This window comes from Rhincodon typus, chromosome 6, assembly GCF_021869965.1.
Source record: "Rhincodon typus isolate 14 chromosome 6, sRhiTyp1.1, whole genome shotgun sequence".
NCBI lineage: Eukaryota > Metazoa > Chordata > Chondrichthyes > Orectolobiformes > Rhincodontidae > Rhincodon > Rhincodon typus.
The window spans coordinates 38,007,926-38,034,065 of record NC_063337.1 but is presented as its reverse complement, the minus strand read 5'-3'; the positions used below and the strand labels follow the sequence as shown (position 1 = coordinate 38,034,065).

Below are 26,140 nucleotides of genomic sequence, written 5' to 3'. Positions count from 1 at the left end.
GCTGTCTTAGACTTTTTTTATTCATTTATAGGATGCAGGCATTGCTGGCTGGACCAGCATTTGATGCCCATCCCCAGGTTCCCTTGAGAAAGTGGTGGTGAGCTGCATTCTCAAACTGCTGCAGTCCATTTGGTGTAGGTAACATCCATAATACTTTTAGGGAGGGATTTCCAGCATTTTTATCCAGTGTCACTGAAGGAACGACAATATATTTCCAAGTCAGGACAGTGAGTGACCTGGAGAGGAACTTGCAGATGATGGTGTTCCTATGTATCTGCTATCCTTGTCCTTCAAGATGGTAGTGGTTGTGTATTTGAAAAGTGCTGTCTAAGGACCCTTAGTGTATTTCTGCAGTGCATATCTTATATGATATGCATAGCTCTTACAGAGTGTTGGTGGTGGAGAGAGTGGATGTTTGTGGATGAGATGCCATTCGTGCAGGCTACTTTATTCTTGATAGTGTCAAGATTCTTGAGTGTTGCTGCAGCTGTACTCATCCAGGCAAGTGGGGAATAGTGAATCACACTCCAGACTTGTGCTTTGTAGCTGGTGGAATCAGGAGGTGAATTATGCACTGCAGAATTTCTAGCCTGATCTGCTCTTGTGGCTACTGTATTTATATGGATGTTCAGTCATTATCTGGCCTGAGTGCTTCTTGCCACATGCCATTTGCCAGCCCAAACCTGGACATTATCCAGGTTTTGCTGCATTTAAGTCTTGGATAGCTTGAAGATAAGAGCTAGAGGAGACAGCTATGAGCTCCAACTTTCATGTTGGGAATTGTCACTGTCTAGTTTCTGTCTGTGAGGTGGAAGAACAGGAAACTGCATATAAATGAAATAATAATCACATGCCAATTATATGTAATTTTTAAAATTCACTCATGAGAAGTGGGTGTTGCTTGTTGGCCAGCATTTATTGCCCATCCCTAGATGCCCTTGAGAAGGTGGTGGTGAGTTGCCTTCTTGAACTGCTGCAGTCCTTGTGCTGTAGGTAGACCCACTATGCTATTAGGGAGGGAATTCCAGGATTTTGACACAGTGACAGTGAGGAAACAGTGATATACTTACGTCATGATGGGGAGTGGCTTGAAGGGAAACACAAATAGTGATGTTCCCATACATTTGCTGCTCTTGTCCTTCTAGATGGAAATGGTTGTGGGTTTGGAAGGTGCTGTCTAAGGCTCTTTGGCAATCTTCTGCAGTACATCTTGTAGCTAGTACACACTACAGGTACTGAGCATCGGTAGTGGAGACAGTGGATAGTTTTTGATGTGTTGCCAATCAAGCGGTCTGCTTTGACCCAGATGGTGTTAAGTTTCTTGAATGTTATTAGAGCTGCACTCATTCAGACAAGTGGGGAGTATTCCATCACACTCCTGATTTGTGCCTTGTAGATGGTGGACAGGCTTTGTGGAGTCAGAAAGTGAATTACTTGCTACAGTAATCCTAGCTTCTGACCTGCTTTTATAGCCACTGTATTTATATCATGAGTCCTGTTGAGTTTCTGGTCAATGGTAATCCACAGGATGTTGATAATGGGGGATCCAGTGATGGTAACATTGTTGGTTAGATTGTCTGTTATTGGAGGTGGTCATTGCCTGGCATTTGTGTAGTGTGAAGTTTACTTGCCACATGTCATCCCAAGCCCGGATATTGATGCATTTGAACACAGACTGCTTCAGTATCTGAAGAGTTACAAACGGTGCTGAGTATTATGCAATCATCAGCAAACATCCCCACTTCTTTACGATGGAGGGAAGATTATTAATGAGGCAACTGAAGACGGTTGGGCCTTGAACACCACCCTAATGCAAACTGGCTTCTCACCACTCACCAGTGAAATTCTCTTCTCTTTGTTCAAAACCTGGGTTTTGGGAAATGAGAATTGAACTTCTTGCTCTCAGTGCCAAGAGGCCCATTACCACTGATTTTAGCATATTTTCCAAACTTTCTCACCAATGCCCATGTTGTTTAAGGGCTTGGGAGGTTGTGCTTAATCTTTAAAAAAAATTCTTAATTTTTTTCTCTCACAGAATGTGGGCATCACTAGCTGGGCCAACATTTACCATCCATCCCCAGTTGCCCATGAGAAGGTGGTGGTGAGTTGCTTTCTTGAGCTGCTGCAATCCATTTGGTGTATGTACACCCACAATGCTACCCTTGTTTTTCTAGATGATAGATGGAGACAGGTTTTGGGGAGTTTGGAAGTGAGGTACTCACTGCTAGATTCTTAGCCTCTGACTTGCTCTGAAACATTCCGTGTCAAAGTGCACTAAGACCTGGATAGTACCCAAGTCTCGTCTGATAAGTGGCTAATAACATTCTTGCCATACAAATGCCAGGCAATGGGCATTTCCAACAAGACAGAATACGGCCATTGCCCCTTGAAATTCAATGGCACTTCCATCAGTGAATCTTTCATTATTAACACCCTGATGGTTGCCATTGACCACAAAGTGTACTGGACCAGCTATATAAATACTGTGGTTGCAAGAACAGGTCAGAGGCTATGAATCTGCAGTAGCTATTTCGTGACCACCATCATTCAGAAGAACAAGGGCAGCAGACACATGGGAACACCACCACCACCACCACCAACCCATTCACCATCCTGTTTTAGAATTATATCATCGTTCCTTCAGTGTCACTGGATCAAAGTTTTTATTCCGTGATAGCAGTTTTGGTCTTCCTACTCCAAATGGACCTCAGCCAGTCAAGGAAAACTAGGGATAGGCAATAAATGCTGAATCAGTCAGCGAAGCTCACATCCCTAAAATGACTAATAAAAGATCCCCATGTCTCTGCTTGTAATGGACTTTCATCTTCGCTAATTATTTCTTTTTTACATACCCGTAGAAGTTTTTTTTTAAATTTTCTTGCTTGTTTTTACATTTTATTCTCCTTTTATCAGTTTTTCAGTCTTCCTTTGCTGAATTAAATTTGCAAACTTAGTGGACCATTCCTCATGTTATGGTCACTTCCTTAAGTACTGTTTTGCAACAAGATTATTTATTAGCCCTTCTTATTGAATATTACCACATCTGGATTAGCCTGTCCCACAGGTGACTCCTCAACACACTGCCATAAAAAACACTGTGTACATTCCAGATATTTGTCCTCCACAGCACTAGTGTTCATTAGATTACCCAATTCACACATCGATTGAAATCAGCATTACTCTTGATACAGGCACCACAAAATAGCTGATTTATATTGTCCTCTGCATTTCTATTACTTAGTGGCCTATAAACAAACATATAAATGTTTGCTGCTCCTTGCTGTTTCTCAGCTCGAGCCAAACATATTCTACAACTTATTCTTTCAATTGGAGATCCACTTTCACTACTGTACTTATCCCATGTCTTAGTAATAGTAATATCCCACCTCCATTTCCTTTTCTCCTATTCTTCCTTTATACCACCACATACTTCTCAGTGGATCACATGGATGGTGCATTCTACTTGTAGTTTTTCTTTTCCAATGGAATACATTAATCATGGGGGTTATGGGCCATCTCCGTAAATGTTTGTCACTGCTTACTGTTAATCTACTTTCTTTGCCTACTTCAGCCACCGATCTTCGATTCCTTGTAATTGCCTTATCAAAGTTCCAGAACCTTGTTTCTCACAGAATATGAATTTCTATGATCTCATGATCACTTTTACCTACAGGATCCTTTATATTAAGGCTGTTAGAGTCAATGATGTGACTATATTAGCTTAGTGCTACAAACCTCAAAAAAGCATACTAAACAGTTAAATGCTCTTTGAAAAAAAAATCAATTCAGAATTGCTGACTTGGTATATTACAGTATAATTGAAAGCCTTAACCTGAAGATCTGTCCCTTGGGACATACTATTTGATTTCAGTTACATTCTACTATGTATGTGTGTGCTAACAGTGCTCAGTTTGACCTGGGTATCTTTTGATTTGTCAAGATAAATGTGAGATTAATTGTGTATACATTGGAATACCTGAACTGGAGCAGGTATATGGTGTGTAAGCCAACCTGGCCTGTAAGATGAGCCCACTTTATTAGCCTAAAAGTAAAATGTCTGGGTAAATTTGTCATAGAAGTTGACCCCGCCACCTGCCACCTCCAGCCTTGACATGCTGTACTCACATTACAAATCAGCCTAAATTTTTCAGTCCACAAATGGATGTTTTCCTTACTGATGCCTTAAAACTGAGCCCAAAAGGAGCAAGCAGTGATATGGATCGTTTTGCAAAGATGTGTGAGAATTTAAGACATCCCATAAAGAACAGAATCCAGGCACTGAATGACAAAGATGGTGGCCATCAACACCGGGGGCTTCCTATTTTACATTAGGAGTATAAGCAGACCTCTATTTTTGGAGGGATTGTTTTGAGACTTCAAAGGTCTACTTAGATGTCAACATCTAAAGTAAATGCTCAAGAAACAAATGCAATCACTTTAACTATAATCATATTTTAAACACATATTCAGAGCAATCCATGAAAACAATTTACATGGTTTTATAGTAGGTCTATGAACTTAGACCTCTGTGTGAATTGTTAAAGGGTAAGCATTTTAAAAACATTTAAACATACCGTTATCTCCAAGGTCTCTGAAAAGATTAGTACTCTGCTTCACAGTAGCTGCTTGTGCCACCAATGTATCAATATCCTATTGGAAAAAGAAAGATATTTCTGGTGAGGATATTTTTAACAAGAATTGTATGCATAATTATTATAGTTCTCTAAATTTAATTTTAATTTTATATTGAAACGTGTCATCAACTACTTAAGGAATTCATCAATTAGAAAAGGAGAAGCTTTTTCAGTTTTTCTCATTTAATTGGGGAGGCACTGACATTGTAAATAGTATGACTGAATGACAATCCGAAATGCCAGGTTAACATTCTGGGGACATGGGTACAAATCTTACAATGGCAGATAGGGAATTTGAATTCAACAAAATCTGGAATTAAAAGCAAGCTTAATGTAACTAGTGCCAATTGTATAAAAACCTATCTGGTTCACTAAGAGGAAAATCCGTCCTATATGTAACTCCAGTCTCACAGCAATGTGCTTGACTCTTAACTGCCCTCTGAGCAAGCCACTCAATTGCATCAAACCACTATGAAGTCTAAGGAAAGGAAAGAAACTGGAAGAATCATCATCCACCAGGCACCAAAGATAACAATTACCCCGTACATTCCAGCAAAATACCCTCTTACTAACATCTGGCAGCTGTGCCAAACATTGCGGAGTGTCTCACAGACTTGTCAAGCAAAAACCTGACATAGTCAGACTCAGACAATGTCTCAGACACCACCAGCCGGGCAGACCCACCGGAGGAGGCAGACGAGTAGTATAAAGTCAGGAGTTGGCCCTGGGATTCCTCAACATTGACTCCTGACTTCGGTTAGTCTTATGGCATCAGGTCAAATACGGGCAAGGAAGCCCTCCTATTGATTGCCACATATCCCACCGCCTCTCAACTGATAAATGAATACTCCTGCATATTGAATACCACTTGGTGGATGCCCAATGCATTTTGTTTGGGAAAGATGGTTGTAGTTGTTAAAGGTCAATCATCTCAGCTCCAAGACATCACTACAGGAAGTCCTCAGGGATTCACCATCCTTAGCTGCTTCATTAACAATCTTCTTCCATCACCAGGTCACAAATGTGGATGTTTGCTCCATTTTTTGCTCCATTTGTGACTCTTAAAAACTGAAGTAGTCCATGTCCATATGCACCAGGAGGTGGATAACATCAAGGTTTGACTGATAAGTGGCAAGTAACATCCACTTTTGAGAAGGGAGACAAATATTGCCCTTTGGTGTGTAAAGGCATTACCATTAAAGAATTCCCCACTATGAATAACCCAGAGGTTACCTTTGACCAGAAACTGAACTGAACTAGCCATATAAATCAGTACCTACAAAAAAAAACAGAGGCGAGGAATTCTGTGATGACCAAGCTTTAGTCATCTGCCAGATTATTGCTTTATGTGCATTGGTATCAAATCTTGCTTAATAATGTACTTACAAAGTGCCTGTGCACTTTTCATTATGTTAAAAACATAACGTGACTACAATTTGTTGTTGTGGAATAGGCAGCAATTCCTGTGTGTGCTGTTGTCTTATACTTGCGTCTCCACTGATTCACATTTGCTACTGTCTGGGTTTTCAGTCACTTTTTTATGTTTTTAAAGCAGCTTCCTGCTGGTTTCCCTGGAACAGGAGCTTTCGGGCTATAGCAACAAGGCAGTCTCTAACTATCAAGATCTGGAAGATGGAGTTACATGAGACAGAAAACACTGGGCCTGTGCTTTATGGGACCTTGGGCTCACAACAACAAAAACTGGTCAAAGAAACAAATAGAAAATCCTAAAATAAAACAAGGAACTGTGGATGCTGGAGATCTGAAGCACACAAAACCAGAAATTGGATTAACTCAGCAGATCTGGCAGCATCTATGCAGAGAAGACAGAGTTAACATTTTGAGTCCAGTGACCATTCCAACCTGTTTAAATTTGTAATATTTCCTACTATTGAAATGAAAAGTGTTAATGGATGTGTTTCCAAGTCTTTTACAAATGAAGTTACTCGACTTGAAATGTTAATAGAAAATCTTGTTAGGAGTGGGTCAGATATTTATTATCTGGCAGATTACACTTCGAATGCTTTTACATTTAATTGTTGGAAAATAAAAAAAGGGCAATAAATACACTGAACTCCATGCATTTCTCATAAAACGAAGGGAGTGGAGCAGTTATGGTTGGTGATGCGTTCATGTGTAAGGCAACTCCTGGGCGTCAGCTGACAGTTGATGTTGACGGTGTCACATGTTTACTAACCTCCTCAGAAGAGCTGGGAGATGACCAAATCTGCCTCAATCTCCCAGCAGCTTTGCAAAACAATCCAAGAGAAATCAGTGTGATTTGCTGGAGTTGGCTGAATCAATGCTAATATTGGAAAATTTTAAAATGCAAGTTATTCCCAAAGCCATTGATATGAGACCTTTTATGCTAGTTCAAGATCAGTTCAATCAAATCAGGTGCCATCCACAAAACTGGCCACATAAATAAGTTGAAAATGACAGCTCTTGCCGAAAACATTTGTATTGACATTGTAGGTGCACTGCATGGTCTGTTTTTAGAACTTTTTGTATCAAAAATAGTTAGTCCTTTTGAGGTAAGAGTATACCAGACTGTAGATCAGTTCAGTATAGTTCTTGTTTAAATTCTGCAATTTTAATGTGAGTGGAGGACTGGACGCATTGCTCCAAATGCTATTTTTGTGAAACATTTTCAGCTGTATTAATACACTTACACCAAACTACCACTCTTAAATATATTAACAAATACTTCTTAATTAAAAAGAAACAATTATGTTGTACTGTGCATGCGCTTATTTATGGAAGACTTTACTTTCGTGATTATGTTAATTATTTAATTGGAATCTTGTTTTGTAAACTGACCAGTGTTATTGTGAGCTCTAAACGTGGAAACTCTATCCCACTATATTCCATGTTTTTTTTCATGTTATATTAACAAATAAGACTTAGGTACCAGAATATACTTGTCCATCTCCCACAAGGGATAAATCGACGAATTAACTAGCATACTTACAACAAAAGGTATTGTAAGATTGGGAAATACATTCAATGTGGATGATAAGTTCATTACTTTTTGATCAATATGAGCTCACTAGTGTTTCTCTATGGTGTCTTTGCTTGCAAAAGATTTGGAAACACATCCATTAACACGTTTCATTTCAATGGTAGGGAATATTACAAATGTAAACATATTCGAATGGTTGGCTTCCTGTGCAATTCACTTAAACCTATTGACGCCTGGAAAGACATGCACTGCAGTAACTCACCCAGGTTCCTTTAACAGGATCTTCCAAACCTATGACTTCTACCATTTAGGACAAGGGCAAGAGACAGCAGATACATTCAAACAATACCACGTGCAGGATTCCCTCCATATCTCCCATCATCCTGACTTGGAAATACGTTGTTGTCACTATCGCTGAGTGACAATCCTAGAGTTCCGTTCCTGATGGCACTGTGGGTGCTCCCAAACCCTAAAAACTAAGATGTTTCAAGAAGGCAGCAACCTTTTCCAGGGCAATTACGGACAGGCAACAAATGCCAGTCTAGCTTGCGATGCCCACTTTCCGTGAACAAATTTACAAAAAAAAACTGTAGCAAATGTTGCTATCTTTATGTCCCATTCCCTTTTCACGAAATATCATCATATTTGCCTTCCTAATCACTTGCTGTATCTGTGTACTAATGTTATATAATGAATGAATCAAGGCACCTTGATTTCTCTGTATTGCAGCATTCTGCAATCATTCTCCATTTAAATAGTATACTGCTTTTCTATTCTTCCTGCCAATGTGGACAGTTCACATATTCCCACATTAAATGTCATCTGAATTTCTCCAATCACCATTTTTACCCACTTACTTAACGTGACTCTATTGCTTCATAAACTCCTTGGGCTCCCTTCATAACTTATTCTGTTACATATCTTTGTGTTAAAAAGAAATTTAGCAAACATACATTTCATCCCTTCATCTAAGTCATTGATATGGACTGTAAATAGGCCACAACACTAATCCTTGTGGCACTTACTACAGCTTGCTAACGCATTATGACTCACTTGTCCAGAATCTGTTCCCTCTTAGCTACCCATGCTAATATATTACTCCCTGCAATTTAAGCTTTTATTTTATGTAGTGATCTTTGCTTATCGTATGTCTTGTGAAAATCCAAGCATCTACAAGTTCCTTTCTGGCCACGTTTTTTGTTACTTCAACAAATTCGAATAAATTAGTCAAATATAGTTTTTTTTCATAAAACCATGTTGACTCCACCTGCTTAAGATTTTCTAAATGCCTTATTATTATGTTCTGTTACAACAGATTTGAAGAATTCCACGTGACAAGTATGAGGTTAATTGGACAGTAGCTTTTTTTTGTCTTGAATAGAGGATTACATTCATTATTTTCAAATCTGATGGGACCTTTCCCAGTGAACACAATGAAAATTACTTAATGCTAAGTATAAATGTACTTGAATAATTTTTGGTTCAGTCATCTGCAGGACGTAAAACAATCATGTATTAACTTGGTTCCAGACCAGCAGTGCATCAGCTAATACGATCAAATACAGTACTGAGAACATCGATGCGTTAGTAGTTGGTGCTACCCTTTCAATCTAAATCCAGATCAATAGTGAGGCTATTGGAAGTTTCTGGACTAAAAAAAAACTTAACCTACAACCTATTGACTCGGAAGGAAGAATACTACCTATTGAGCCATTGCAGGCACCTCAAGGTCTGTTTTGTGACTACTTAAAGAATTGAATCATGTCCACATTTACTGTACAATGAGATCACCTTTTTAAAGTCACAGCAGCATGGAAAATGGTTCAATAATTTGCCAATTTCAATTTTGAGCTCAATTGTATTCAGTTTCTGGTTCATGAATATCTTTTAGGGAAGGAAATCTGTCATCTTTAATTCAAGTCTGCCCTTGAATTACCCATTTCAAATTACGTCTCAAGCTACTCAGTTCAAGAGCAAAATGGATTGGCAACAAACGCTAGCTGTACAAGTGGCACCCAATTCCCATTAAATAAGAAGCAATTCAAATACTTGGCCAAACCCCACAAGAATAAATACCAGTCACAGCAAAAAATCTCTTAAACTTGAAGAATTTGCTGATGATTGAGGAAGTGGACCTTCAGAGTTTATTATTTTATGGACAATTGCATTAATTAAAACTTGAATTGTCATATGAATGCATGACTTACCTGCTTTGTTAACTTCTTTATATTCATCCTACCTGGGAATGAAACAAAATAAGATTTAATTCAATGTATACATATAAACATAGCTTAAAGAGAATAAATTGCAAAGTAATGGTCAGTCTGCTAAGATGACAGCCTACAAATGGAGTGTGCAGTAGCATCGACTACCTCAGGAATTCTTCCTGCTTACAAAATGGAGTTAAACCATTAAATACACTCCAGATTGGCAGGTACCCATTCCAATAGAGGTCCATCTAAAATAACAGCACAGAAAAGCTGCAAATTCTGCAACAATATTGTGGCCTTCAAGGTAACATCATCACAATACCTCCCTTTGTGGGAATATGCTGAGTGCATATTACCAGCACAATTCCTACATTACCACAGTGGTACTTCATTAGCTGTAAAGCACTTTGAACCATCTGGTAATGATTAAAAATGTTATACAAATGCAGATCTTTCTGTTTTGGAAGTATAATAATAATGTTCTAGAACACATTCTGTCAAATAAGAGGTTTTATAGAGATATCAAGCCGAAAAGTCGCAACCCATAATGCAGAACATTATCAGGGGCTGCAAAGACTAGAAATACAAGCTACAAAAGGAAGAGATGATGCTAAATTTTGGATTTGAATTGTGAAGATTGTGGGTTAAAGAAAAATCTGAAAAAGGCTAAGGAGGTCTACAGTTGGACAGGGCAAGCCAGATTTTGTGTCTTAATGATTCTTGATTTCCACACTGTAAGAATGTAGGGAAGAGGAGTGTCCAGAAAGAACAACTGAATTATACAATGCAAGTTGAAAACAAACCCATTATTCACAAGACCACAATGATTATGCTCAACTGGTTTCTTAATTTTGCCTGCAGGGTCATCATTCCAACAGTAAACAATAGCTTGCCAGTAATTACACAAGCAATCCAGATATTTCTGCCAGATTATTAAACCAAGTACATCCAAATGAAAAAGGTAAGATACATAAACACTAAACTTTCCCACGCTGACTTGGTAATCTGTTCAACAGGTTTATTTATTAAATAGTCTTGCTCAATATATTAAAATGGATCAACCGTATCTTAGTATTTGCAGTATTCAATTTCATTTTGCCATCATTTATTTGAACAGTCCAACATAACAACATAAACTCACAAATCTTCATTTCATCACTGCAAATGTGGAGCTGGATGTAATGGTCTTCAGCAGGGTAAGGGAGTTGGATTGGAAAGTAAGTGACCTGCTCACTCCTGCCTCAGCTTGTCATATCAAGTTTGTACAGCCAATTAACTGACGCCGGAAGGAAGGCGACTAATTACAGTTAGGAAGGGCAGCTCCACACCTATTTACGCATATAGACTGGGGCATCAGTTGGGAATAGGAAGTCAGTCATAGCCACCAATTTAAAGTTCCCTTGTTATCTCAATCTCTCTTCACTTCACATGGCAGGCTCGGAGCAGTGAAATCTAAAAGCGTCCAAATGCTATCACCTTCACCAGCAGAATCTATTGATATATTCAGCCATAGTCTGTTGGCAAACCTTTCCTTTTACACGTGATACCTCCTCATACAAGGCATAAAGTAGTCCCAAATCTTTTCCTTTTTAGCACTTAGAAAATGGAATTAGCAACAAAAAATCCTAACAATTGAGACTAACAATAACGTGTTGATTAGCTCCTTAAAAAGAGACTGATTTTGGTGTCTTCTTGCCTTCAGTAATACTGGACACTGGTGTGATGATGTTGAATCTCCAAGCTGTATCATTACCACGCATCTTACATACGTTTTTGGGGAGCAGCCAGCTGATTTGCAACCATAAAATCCAACCAATGGCCACAAAACTCCTGAAGATGTATACCACTAAAGACTGCAGATATAATACCATATCTGAAAATGATATCAATCATTACGATTACAAATGTTTCAATTTTAAAATCAAACCATGCTCCAACATTTGTTCTTTGCTGTACTAAACACAGATGACAATTGTCGTATTAAATATAGATAATAAAACTCACTAACCTATTTTCTTTCAGTCAAGCCTTTGTCAAGGTTTCCTTTGTGCTTAAAATAAATAATAGCTGCTTTAATTCCTATTTATCCAATCTATTACTTGTGATACTGAAATATATCCAAATGATTTAGATACTATGTTAACCATTGTAAAGGAGAATGGAAAACAATTAGTAAAATTGTCCCTCCCACCAGTAAATTAATCACTTTTCATTTTTGAACTGCTTTCATGAAAATCCATTAAAAATAATTACCATTCCTTAAATTTTTCAAGGCAAAGAGTAAATTTGCTCCCTGTACTAATGGTGCAATGTGCTGTCACTGGCATTATAAATGTGATTGTCAGCACAATTTAACCATGAAAGAATTGCTGACAGCACTGTCCATAGCAACAAACTATGTTGATATTCCTAAAGCTTGACTTTAGCAAAACAGGATATTCACAATCAAGTTATGACCTGTTACATGCCATGATTTGTGACACACTCTTATTTGTTACAAGTGATAATGGCCCTTAGCACAGCAACTAAGATACATTAAACATGATAATTGTCTGCAATTAAAAATGCATCCACTGTATTTTTTTAAACAGTTTTCAATAAAGCTTATGCTTTGCAGATAGCTTCCCCCTTGAAGCTTTCCCTCCATTAAGGTGAAACAAATTGGCATGTAGTTGCTGGGCTTATCTATAGGCCCTATTTTGAACTGAGTTTAAAATCTGCAATTCTCTGGCACCCCAAGTCTAAGGAAGATCGCAAAGTCATGGTTGTGCCTTTGGAATTTCCACTCTTACATTGCTCAGCATTTCTGGAAGTATCTCACCTGGTCCTGGCACCATATCAACTTTGAGCACAGAGAGCTTATCTCTTACTTTGTCCTTGTCAATATTAAACCTTTCAAATATGTGAATTATCTCGTTTCACTATAATCTGCATAATATCTTCTTTGTTGGTAAAGATAAATTTAAGGTATTCTTTTAACACTTTATCAATGCCCCTGTTTCTAAACAAAGTTCCTCTATTGGTCCTTAATCAGCCTCAATGCTTCTTTTACCATCCTTTAACTATATGCTTCGAAAAGACTTTTGAATTCCCTTTTCTTGTGTTGTCAGTCTCTTTTCATATTTTCTCTTCGATACTTATTTGCCTTTTAAATCCCCTTCTGGATCTTCTATATTCAGCTTGGTTCTCAGTTGTATTATCCACTTTTTCTTCTTCACCTGAATCCTACATTATTTGTCACTCAAGGAGCTTTGACTTTGTTTATCTCACCTTTTCCTTTTTTTGGGAATACTCGTTGACTGTGTCCAAATAATCGCTTCTTTAAAGACAACCCCTTTGTTCAGCTCAATATTATCTGCTAAGGTTTGATTCCAATTTATCTGTGTCAAATTTATTCTGACCCCACTGAGGTTGGCAAACCCTCCAGTTAATTAGTTTTATCCTGGATTGTTCCTTCAACGTTCCCTAACTAACCAAAACCTTATGATATGATTGCTGTATCCTAAATGTTCCCCTACTTCATCCACTTGGCTCACCTCTTTCCTGAGAACTAGGTCCAGCAGTTCCGTCCAGTCTTGTTGTACTTGGATAAGTTTGTTCCTAAGGTGTTAGCAGTTAGAAGGAGTTACATATAGGTCTCAAGGCTAAAGGGACCAAAGGAAATGGGCAGAAAACAGGAACAGGGCACTGAGTTGGATGATCAGCCATGATCATGTTAAATGGTAGTTCAGGCCTGTAGGGCTGAATGCCCTACTGTTGTTCCTATAAATTACATAGAAATGTAGAAAATAAGGTTGTTTTTATTGAAACATAGAGTCATACAGCATGGAAACAGACTCTTCGGTCCAACCAGTCCATGCTGAACATAATCTTAAAATAAATTGGTACCACCTGCCTGCTCCTGGCCTTTATCCCTCCAAACCATTCCTATTCATATATCCATCCAAATATCTTTTAAAGGTGTAATTGTACCCACATCCACCACTTCATCAGGAAATTCATTCCACATGCAAACCATCCTCTGTGTAAAAAATCTGCCTCTTATGTCTTTTTTAATTATCTCTCCTCTCACCTTAAAAACATGCTCCCTAGTCTTGAAATTCCCTATCTCAGAGAAAAGACAACTACCGTTAACTCAATCCATACCTCTCATTATTTTAAAAATTTCTATCAAGTCACCTCTCAACCTCCTATGCTCCAGTGAAAAAAGTCCCAGCCTATCCAGTATTCCATACCTGGCAACATCTTGGCAAATCTCTTCTGAACCCTCTCCAGCTTGATAACATCCTTCCTACAACTGAGTGAGCAGAACTGGTCATAATACTCCAGAAGAGGCCTCACCTATGTCCTGTACAACCTCAACATAATGTCCCCACTCCTCTACTCAAAGGACCGAGCAATGAAGGCAATTGTGCCAAACACTCTTTTAATATCCATCTCTATGTGACACAAGCTTCAAAGAATTATGTACCTGCACCCCTAGGTCCCTCTGTTCTACAACTCTACCTAAGGCCCTACCATTAACTGTATAAGCCCAACTCTTGTTTGTTTTACCAAAATGCAGTATCTCGCATTTATCCAGATTAAACTCCATCTGCCATTTTTCAGCCCATTGACCATTTTATCAAGATCCTTTGTAATCTTAGAAAACCTTCTTCACTGTCTACATTGCCACCAATTTTGGTGTCATCTGCAAACTTACTAATCGTGCCTTCTATATTCTCATCCAAATCATTTGTATAAATGACAAACAAAAGAGGACCCAGAACCGAGCGCTGTGGAACACTGCTGGTCACAGGCCTCCAGTCCGAAAAGCAACCCTCTACCATTACTCTCTGCCTCCTGCCGGTAAGCCAATTATCTATCCAAATGGCAAGCTCAACCTGAATCCCATATGACCTGACTTTACTAATTAGTCTACCATGCAAAACCTGATGTGAATTTCTTTTCTCTTCAAAAGCATTAAATTCAGGCAACTCGACCATCTTGGTGATTCAGTTGCCCATTCAGACATTTGTGACAGCTTGTAGAATAGTGGGAACAAAAACAAAGTTGCTGGAAAAGCTTAGCAGGTCTAGTAGCATCTGGTTTCGGGTGACGTTTCAGGTCCGGTAACCCTTCCTCAGAGCTGATCAAGACCTGCTGAGCTTTTCCAGCAACTTTGTTTTTATTCCTGATTTACAGCATCTGCAGTGCTTTCAGTTTTTATGTAGAATAGTGGGGTTTGGTTACCAGCTTATCATCCCCATTGGGGTCATGACACCACTTAAGGGCTGTTATTTGTGCATTGTCAGCTGATAAGAAGTCAAGGAAGACATTGAAAACTCTAGACAGACAGTGTCAAAAGTGGTTTTCACAGAAAGGGATATAGATTACATTCTACTCCATAGTAGTCATAGGATAGAAACAGGCCAACACGTCCATAACAAAGTTCAGAAACATGTGAACTTCTTCGCATCCTTCAACAAAACCTTCTTTATCTTTCTTCCTCAGGTGCTTACTGAGCTTCTCCCTTAATGCACCAGTATTAGAAATGGGCAAGCTTAGCACGATGCTAACTTGAGCCACTTTCAATGGAAGCAATTTTCAATATTAATACAGTATATAGCAGCAGAAACAGTTTGTAGGACCAAATGTGTGCAGTTGGTGGATAAGAACATTTAAATGTTTATTTTATACAAATCTAATTCCGTTTAGTTGGCATTAAACTGAAATCTAGTTTAAATTCTGTAGATGCCGGCCTGAAGCAGGGTTTTAACATGACTTTCAATAAAACAGCTGCTTAATTAAACACCCACTGAAACTGGATCCTCATTAAGTGAGTAAAACATGCCTTCTGTCTTAGGAGAACAGAAAATTGGCCAATTTATTGCAAAATAACATTTGAGTGTAACCTACAATAGATTTAACTCCCAAAGTGATTAAGAGAATTAAATAGAAGAAAGTAGAGAGGCGTTCCTTCACTTTTGCTTTTCTTGAACATTTTCAGTTTTAGTGATTGATTCTTACTGTGCTACAGGAGAAAAGCTAGTTACTAGATGAGCATTTGGTAAATGACTAAGGTCTATTCTGATCCAAAGGTTTCACATATAAGACCTGGTGATAAAGTTAATACAATTATATATAAACACAACTAAATATAAAGTTGAATAAAATAATTAAGTTATTCCTCAGAATACATTAAGGATGTCAGGACACGCAATCTGTAACAGTTACTGCAAGTGGGAGTTCCTGGATGATAACTTAATCTAGAGCAAATATATCTACAGCAGGTGTTTGAAGTGCAAGCAGCTTTCCCTCCGAGTTCGAGAGCCAGAAGCTGAACTGTGATGCATTAGGAAAGGCAAATTTACTGGGATTCTTTATACCAGGAAGCAGTCATACCTCTTAGGGTTAGATTGCTTGATTTGATCTGTAATCACTGACAGAAGGGTATGACTGCAAGTGAAGCAGGTAAGAGGACTCAGAAGGAACACAGGAGTCTCAGCTTGTGCAATTGTCCAACAGGTTTGAGGTTCCCATGGAACTTTTGAGAGTGAGGGCTGAAAGGTGATGAGTTAATTGACCACGGCACCATGGTACAGGTTGCCATTCAAGATGGGTGACTAAAGGAGGAATGTAGGGAACAGTACAGTGGGTGATATTGACATTATTCTCTGCAGCAAAGTTCAGATATCTGCGTTGCCTGCCCAATGTCTGGGTTCAGGATATCTGCTTGGGGCTAAAGAGGAACTTGAAGAGCAAAGGGTGAATCCAATCATCCAGTCCATATGGGTATCAGTGGCATAAGCAATATAATGTTCTGTATAGTCAATACGAGGAACTGAGAAGCAGAATCTGAAGAATCATAACCTCTACACTACTACTTGAGCTAAGTGCAAATCAGTCATAGGGAAAATTAGAATATAAAGATGAATGCGCAACTCAAAGACTGGTGTGGGAGAATTTGGTTCCACTGGCACTCGCATCAGTACTGGGATATGTACATATGCAGGAAATAATAAATAGGCCATTATAGGAAGTGATAGAAGGTACAAATCTTAGAGACAACCTAAGATAACACTATAAGTAACGAAGAGAGTAAGTGTAAAAGTAAAGGCTCCGCATCCTAATGCACAAACTATTCAAAATAATACAAATGAACTGAAAGCACGAAAAGAAATGATTAAATATAATCTGGTGTCCATTACAGAGACATGGCTGCATGATGACATGGATTGGGATCTTAATCTAAAAGGGTGCAGAACATTTAGGAATGATAGGAAACTAGAAAAAGGTAGAGGGGTGGCTCTGTTAGTTAATGATGACATTGCTCAATAGAGTTCAGGAAACTGTGGTCTAGAAACAGTTGGGCTGGATTTAAACATGATAAAGGCAAGTGGGAGTGGTGTACAGGCTCCTAACAGTAATCACACACTACAATGCATAAACAAAGAAATAATGAGAGATTGTTAGAAAGGCATGGCAATAAACATGGGAGATTTTAATCTACATACAGCCCAGCTAAGTCAGATGGGTGAAAAAAGCCAAGGTGGAGGAGTTCATGGAATTTTTTTGGAATAATTTCGTAAATCAGCACATACCAACCAGAGAGCTGGTATGATGACTATACTAGACTTGGTATTATGCAATGAAATAGGATTAATTAATGGTGGCAGCAACCACAACATGATTTAATTTTACATTCAGTTTAAGGGAAAGAGGGGTCGGTCCAAGACTTTTACAAAAAAAATCCAAGGTGAATCATGAGGGCATGAAAGCAGGTCTAACTAAAAGAAAGCTAAGTACAAAGCATATAACTGTGCAAAGACAGGTGACAGGTAAGAAAATTAGACAGACTATAAAAAAAAAGCAAAGAATGACAGGAAAGTTAATAAGGTAGGGAAATCAGCGTACAAACAAAAGCTAACCAGAAATAAAGAAACAGATAGTAAGAACTTCGATAAATATTTCAAGTAGAAAAGTGTTAACAAAGTGGACCTGGGTCCTATCTCAAGTGAGACTGGAGAATTAATAATGGAAAATAAGGAAATGGCAGATGAATTGGAGAGGCATTTTACGTCAGTCCTCACTACAGAGGACACAGGTAACACCAAAAAGCAGTGATAAGTCAGTTAATAGAAGGGTGAGAGGAACTCAGGAAAATCACAATCACCAAAGAACTAGTACGAGTAAATTGTTGGAACTGCAGGCTGACAAGTGTTAGCCTTCAATTTCAGGTTTTAAATGAAGTTCCTAGTGAGATAGTTGATGCATTATTTGAATTTTATAAAATATGCTTGATTCAGGGTATTCAAAAAGGGAGGGAGACAGAAAGCAAATAACTATAGTTAGCTCAATAGCTGTCATAAGGAATACTTCAGAAGTTTTTATTAAAAAATAGTAAGACACTTGGATTAGTGTAAGGTAATCAGGTATTATGAATGGGAACTCATGTTTCACCAATCTAATAGAGTTCTTTGAGGAGGTACCACATGATATAGATAAAGGGGACTAATGTATGTACTGAACATAGCTTTCCAGAAGGCATTTGATAAAGAGCCACATAAAAGGCTATTGCAGAAAATAAGTGCTCAAGGTATAGGGATTAGCATAATGGCATCAATACTAGATTGGCTTGCTAACAGGAAGCAAAGAATGAATGGATCTTTATCAGATTGGCATGATGTGGCAGTCATGCTGGGACCTCAATAGTTTACTGTTGAAGGCACAGAAGGTATGATTGCCAAATTTGCTGATAACGCAAACATAGTTAGGAAACTAAAACAAAACCAAGAACTGCAGATGCTGGAGATCCGAAACAAACAAAAACAGAAATTGCTGGAGAAACTCAGCAGATCTGGCAGCGTCTGTAGAGAGAAAGCAGAGTTAACATTTTGGGTCCAGGGACCCTTCTTCAGAACAGATACAAAAAGATATAGTTAGGTTGAGTGCATAGGCAAAGATGGAGCACATTGTGGGAAAATGTGAAATTATCCATTTTGGCAGGAAGAATAAAAAGGAAGCACATTAACTAATGGTGACAAATCCGAGAGCTCTTAAATGCAAAGGTGTCATTGCAAACGAACTGTAAAAGGTTAGTATGCAAGTACAGAAAGTAATTTGGAAAGCTAATAGAATGTTATTAGTTATTGCAAAGAGAATTGAGTACAAAAGTAGGGAGATTATGGTACAGTTATACAGGGGACAAGTGAGACCACGTCTGGAATACTGTGCATAGCATTCATCGCCGTATTTAGGGGAGAATGTAAATTCTTTGAAGACAGGTCAGAGAAGGTTTACCAGACTAATACCTGGAATAGGGATGCCATCTTATGAGGAAAGGTTTGACAGGCGAGACTTGAATCTTCTGGAGTTTAGAAGAGTATGGCATTCCTTCAATATGTTAAGACAGAGGTAGATTGTTAAGCAAGGGGGTGAAAGGTGGGAATGTAGATATGAGGTTCCAATTAGAACTTATTAAACGATAGCGCAAACTCGAGGGACTGAATGCCCTGTTCCAGCTCTTAATTCATATGCTCATAGGTATAGCACTCACAATCTTCACTTTCGTAAAATTATCAATTTTTACTAGTGTTAGCCAAGTTACCAAAGAGACAGAAGAAACTGACAATCTGGAACTAAGGGATGAAAAACAGAGGTCTTCCTCAAACTGCTGATGCACACTATATAGCAATGAGAGGAAAGAATGGCAAAATTAAAGACACCTGTGAACTGAGCAATCAGATTCTGTTGAGAGTAAAGAATGTGCATATTCTCAGGAGTAATCAAACTCAAAGCAAGGAAAATGAAACAACTATATGTCCTTTGTGAATTGTATTCACATGATGTCACAGATGCTAATGGTATTACTCACACAAAAATTAAAAGTCAAATTAAAATTTATGCTCTTAGGGAGGAATTTCTGTCAGACTTTGCCATTCTGTCATTAAAGGGGCTAGATTTAAAAATAATAAAATCACTGGTGGCATTTCTATTGTTAGTTTGCGTACTTGAACGAAAAGCTACATTAGGTTTAAATGAAATGTAATTCAGACAGGAATTTACATTGGTGTTTGCTTTTCTTTCTTTGTGATCCTAACAATCTGTGGATTACTGCTATAAGTTAAAAAAAATCAAAAAACAAAAAGCAGTACATAGGAATAATTCCACAATGACCAGAGTTTAACAGCAATTCCTAAAAACCATTCACGTAATCGCAACTAGATGACGAAAGCATTAAATAAAAAAATGCTAGTTTTAATTGAGCTCTATATATTTGGATGAATTAATGCTTTCAAATTGGGAGAAGAATTTATCTGTTGTTGCCATAATAACACGTTATTTTGGTTAACCAAATTACAATGGAAAACTCCTTTGAAATGTTTTTGGTCATTCCTTAGTAAAGTCCCAGTTGCTTCAATAATTAGTCATTCTAAATGCAATAACGTTTTATAAAAATAAGTCTTTCAAAAATGACAACCCTTTGCAAATCAAATTAACCTTTTTATTCATATTGATAGAAAGTGGTTGCATGTATAATCATTGATAGTGTTGCAATCACAAGGCCTAGATTTTAAGAAATACTGTATAAAATACAAACAAAGCCAAAAGGTCCTGGTGGGACATTAAAATTTCAAATTTTCTGAATTTGCTTCCCAAAATAAAGTGCTCAAACAGGTAAAATCATCCTTGCTACTAAATGGCATATTGCTTCGACCCTTATTGGGTTTCACATGCAAATTTCAAACTTCCCGATCAGAAAATTTTGGGATCATTCTCTGTTCAACAGTGATAGATTGCACACTTCACAATAACCTGTGATCCAAAGTGTTCATTCAGTCATTGTTTGGCATATAATAGTGATCGTGAAATCAATGACCCTGAAATAAAATCACAGTTCTCAAACCACATCAGTTGCAAACATTTGTTTACTTTTAAAGCAGTCAGCAGTATTCAACTGAAATTACTGGAAATCAATTAACAAGGAATGAAACTGAAATAAAAGTACCAAAGCAATTCCTCAGTCTAGGAGCCATCAAGGAATAAACTCTTTAAGCTAGAGATCACAATGTGTCTTAGACGTTTTTCTGAGTACCAGTTAAATGGTCTGAAGTATGTGACTATTTATTGTTGATAGATCACTACAGTGATCATTATATCAGTGTTTCCTAAACCTTTTCCCACTGTGATCCCATTTTGAGGCTTTAAAATTGTCTGACTTCTCCTTAAGAGTGAGGGTTGTGGGTAGGATGACCAATGAGAGCAGGGTGGAGGGGGAAATAAAAGACCGATTAGAGTGAAGGGCACAGTGCCACTTGCAGGCCATTGCTGTCTATGAGTTTGCAACCACAAGATTTCAGCTGGCAAACCACTTGGGGTCCCAAACCCCACTTTGGGGAGCCCTGCATTATTGAGTTATTAATATCAGTTATGATTTTAACTATTTATCACAGGGTGATACAGTACCCTTAATATATGATCGTTTTGTTCTCCCCTCTGCTCCCCCTCATCTACAAAATTTACACACTCCCCTCTCTTTGCCTTCCTGTCTGCTTCCTTCCCACCTCAACACTAATCTCTCCTCTCTCCCCACCAACATTCGCCCTCATCTCTCTCCATCTCCCCATACGCCTCTATTTCTTCTTTTCCTCACTGTCTCTATCATCTCTAACTCTGCCCCATTTTCTCCTCACCTTCCTCATTTCTCCTTTGCTCTCTCTCTTCCCTCATTCTCCTCTCTCCCTCCAATCCCATTCTCTCCTCCATCTCCTCCACTTTCTTTCCCCTCGCTCCCCACTAACTCTTTTCTTGCTCTCCTTCCCTATCAGCTTACTCTCCATTCTTCCTGAATTTCTGCATTCTACCTCTCTCTTCACCTGCCTCTCCACCCCATGTGGTTCTCTTTCAGCTGTTCCCCTCACTTTCCTCCTCCGTGTCTCCCATCTCCACTTTTCTCTCCTCCACAACGCTGCCACTCAGGGAACGTGCCAGCTTAAAACAGAAGTTATGGTAAATGTGTTCTTTGGTCCATTCTGGCTTGGAAGCCATGATGGTGGATGGTGAGGAAAGCTGAGGGATGGAGTACAAGGAAAGCCCTGAGGTCAGGCCATGGGGATGGGTGATCATGAGTCAGATAAGGAGAAGGGAGAGAGGGTGTGAAGGAGAGTCTGAGGTCTGGAGAATGGGGGATGGGGGACAGTGTCTAGTTCTGAGAAGTGAGAGGGAAGGTGGATAGTCTTTTGGGGGGGAGTGTGAGATGGCAGGACAGTGTAGTCTGGGCAACGGCTTTGCAGAACATCTTCATCCTGTCTGCAAAAATGACCCTGAGCTTCTGGTTGCCTGCCATTTCAACACAGCACCACGTTCCCTGGCCAACATCACTGTCTCCAGCGTGCTGCAGTGCTGGATGATAAGTGAAGCTAGGGACAACATAAAAGCAAAGGGAAAAGTGTACAATGTGTTGAAGATTGGTAGGAAACCAGAGGATTGGGAAGCCTTTAAAAACCAACGAGTACATGTAAAAAAGCATTAAGGGGAGATGATGAAATATGAGGGTAAGATAGCTAATGATATAAAAGAATATTGCAAAAGATTTTTTAGATATATAAAAATTAAGAGAAAGGCAAGAGTGGAAATTGAACTACTGGAAAATGAAGCCATTGCCCAGTCTCTGTTTCGTCTCCTCAGTCTAGTGAACACCACATTGAGGCAGGTTTTTTTAAGGTTGGGTTGTTACCGCTACCATGAGGTGGATATACTGAAACCTAGAAGCGTGACAATGTCATGCTCAACTTTATTGAGATTTGAATTTAAATTGTAGTTCTAAGGAACATCCAATAGAGGTGGATAAATGTAGGAAGGGACTTTCCAATAATTAGACGATTTAGTCTTCACTAGTGGAGTGGAAGTAGTAATGGGCCACAAAGAAATGGCAGAGGAAATGAATAGGTACTTTGCATCAATCTTCATAGTGGAAAAAACGAGCAGCATTCAGAACTTCAAGAGAGTCTGGGGACAGGGGTGACTGTAGTGGCCATTAGAAAGGAGAAGGTGCTGGGGAAGCTGCAAGGTCTGAAAGTAGATAAATATTCTGGACCGGACGGACCACACCCCTGGGTTTGGAAGGAGATAGCTGAGGCGATTGTGGAGGCATTCATGATGATTTTTCAGGAATTTCTGGAGCCAGGGAAGGTCTCAGAGAACTGAAAAATATTCAATACAACATCTCTGTTTAAGAAGGATGGAGGCAGAAGACAAGAAATTATATGTTGGTTGGCCTGACCTTGGACATTGCTAAGATTTTAGAAATTATTAAGGATGAGATTGCGGAGTACTTGGAAGTGCATGAAAATTAGGGCTGAATCAGCACAGCTTCATCCAGGGGAGGTCATGCCTGACAAATCTGTTCAAATTCTTTGAGGAGGTATCAAGCAAGTTAGACAAAGGACAGCCAGTCGACATGATCTATTTGGATTTCCAGAAGGTCTTTGACAAGGTGCCACCCAAAAGCTTGCTAATTAAGAGCCTATGGTGTTAGGAGCAAAGGACTGACATGTATAGAGGATTGGCTGACTGGCAGAAGGCAGAGTGGATGCCAGCCAGTGACTAGTGGAGTTCTACAGGGATCAGTGTTAGGACCACGATTATTCCGCTACCATGAGGTGGATATACTGAAACCTAGAAGCGTGACAATGTCATGCTTAACTTTATTGAGATTTGAATTTAAATTGTAGTTCTAAGGAACATCCAATAGAGGTGGATAAATGCAGGAAAGGACTTTCCAATAATTAGATGATTTAGTCTTCACTAGCGGAGTGGAAGTAGTAATGGGCCATGAAGAAATGGATGAAGGAACTGAGGGCATTGTGGCTAGATTTGCAGAAGACACAAAGAAAGGAGGGAAAGGTAATATTGAGGAGGCAGGAAGGCTGCAGAATGACTTAGGCAGGCTAAGAGAGTGGGCAAAGAAGTGACAGATGGAACACAATGTGGGAAAGTATGAGGTTATGCACATTGTTAGGAAGAATACAGGCATAGACTATTTTCTAAATTGGGAAAGCTTTTGGAAATCTGAAGCACAAAGGGACTCAGGAGTCCTAGTTCAGAATTCTTTTAAGGCTCAGTGGCAGTTGGGAAGACAAATGCAATGTTAGCATTTATTTTAAGAGGGTTGGAATACAAAGCAGGGATGTATTGTTGAGGCTGTAAAATGCTCTGGTCAGACTGCATTTGGAATATTGTGAGCAGTTTTGAGCACCATATCTAAAGGAGGATGTGCTGGCATTGGAGGCGGTCCGAAAAAGGTTCACAAAAATGATCCCAGGAATGAATGGCTTGTTATAATGAGCAGCAGTTGTAGACTCTGAGCCTGTACTCAATGGAGTTTAGAAGGATGAGGGAGTGATCTCATAGTCATAAAAGTCATAGAATCCCTACAGCACGGAAACAGGCCATTTGGCTGAACACGTCCACACTGACTCTCTGAACAGCATCCCACTCAGACCCACACCCCTACCCTATCCCTGTAACCCTGCATTTCCCATGGCTGATCCACCTAACCTACACATCCCTGGACATGATAGGCAATTTAGCATGACCAATCCACGTAACCTTCACATTTTTGGACTGTGGGAGGAAACCGGAGCACCCCAAGGAAACGCATACAGACACGGGGAGAACATGCAAACTCCACACAGACAGTCACTTGAGGCTGGAATTGAACCAGGGTCCCTGGCTCTGAGAGGCAGCAGTGCTAACCAATAAGCCACTGTGCTGCCCCTGAAACTTACAGTATACTGAGTGGTCTGGATAGAGTGAACGTGGAGATGATGTTTCCAGTAGTTGGAAAGACTAGGACACAAGGGCACAACCTCAGAGTGAAGGGATTACCCTTTAGAACTGAGGTGAGGAGGAATTTCTTTAGCCAGAGGGTGCTGTGGAACTCATTGCTGCAAAAGGCATTGAGTGCCTTTAACACAGATAGATAGCTTCTTGAGTAATAAGGGTACCAAGTGTTATGGAGACAAGACAGGAAAATGGGTAAGAAGCATATGAGCCATGATCAAATGACAGAGCAGACTCAATGGGCCGAATGGCCTAGTTCTGCTCCTACATCTTCTGGTCTTATGGTCGCAGTAACAACTTCTTGATTGATTCCTGGCTAGGTGTCCACTGCCTTATGTTTAACTGTACAATAGAAACATGTAAGCTGCAGAAAAGAAAGTATCTATCTCTTTCTCTTCCTCTTATGTGTGCAGAAGTGAACAAAAATCCCTAGTAGCTAGCTGTTCACTCTCTCTCCAAATTCCCCACTGTAAGGAAAAGGGAAAAAAATAACCTATAGAGGCACTGAAAAGTCAAATTCTCAACCAGTGAAAGAAAGACTGAGAATTGGTGTGCCCACATCCTTGTGTCATCAACAAAGTATTAGAGAATCAAAAGGAACTGAAGAAAAGCAACTTATCCACAGCTGTGATCTGAACTGGCGCCAGAACTGTGTTTCTCTGAAATTTTTTCTCCCTCCCCACATATAACATTTGTCTTGTCTTGTTTTTATGTGTCCGCCCATACATGCATGGAAATTTTAAGAAAGGGATAGAGATTAAGTTATGGAGTTATGAGTTAGCATTTCTTTTGTCATTGGCTGAAAACAGTTTGATTACTTCCTCATTAATGGGAAACCCTGGTGTGCATATGCTTTTAACGTGATTTAGATAGTAGGTAGGAGTGGTGAAATTTGGTGCTTTAATCAAATTTTCACATTGTGACAACTCTGGGAATAGCAGGGCTTGATTTCCAGTGCACTATCCCAGTAGGCCGTGACAAATTTCACAATGCAGCACTCTCATAAGGTATTGCTTTCAAGCAGCACTTTAAAATTTAACCCAATGAATTAAACAATATACGGATATTCCCTATGTTGTAATATTTCTTGTTGAAAGCCTGTATAATTTAATTCCAATTCATCATTATATTAGAGAGTTGATGAAATTTTTAAAAACGGTGTATCTACAGTCAGTTCTGATATAACACGATAGTTCTGTTCTTGTCTGATCTTGCGTTATAAGAAAATCGCAAAATAACTGCAACATTTAAAGTGATGGGGACAGAATCGCGTTATAGCCAACACAGATAGAGAAAGTTTGCATTCTACAAATAGCGTTTTATAATTCCTCAATAGCATTAAAATCAATTTGTGTTGAAAAAACATACGTTATATCAGAACCGACTGTATAAGTGTACTTCTATAAAGGGAGATAACAAGATGTGGAGCTGGATGAACACAGCAGGCCAGGCAGCATCAGAGGAGCAGGAAAGCTGACGTTTCGGGTCTGGACCCTTCTTCAGAAATG

The 26,140-nt window shown here is 39.1% G+C and overlaps 1 protein-coding gene across 1 annotated transcript in view; it reads right to left on the bottom strand.

Annotated features, from left to right (window-relative positions):
* micu2 (mitochondrial calcium uptake 2) overlaps positions 1 to 26,140 on the bottom strand; it is a 413,733-nt gene that overhangs the window by 99,034 nt on the left and 288,559 nt on the right. Inside the window, exons 4-5 of the mRNA XM_048597612.1 lie at positions 9,804 to 9,835; positions 4,575 to 4,650 (exon numbers count right to left, since the gene is read on the bottom strand). Of these exons, the coding sequence (XP_048453569.1) occupies positions 4,575 to 4,650; positions 9,804 to 9,835 (108 nt within the window). The remainder of the gene's footprint in view (positions 1 to 4,574; positions 4,651 to 9,803; positions 9,836 to 26,140) is intronic.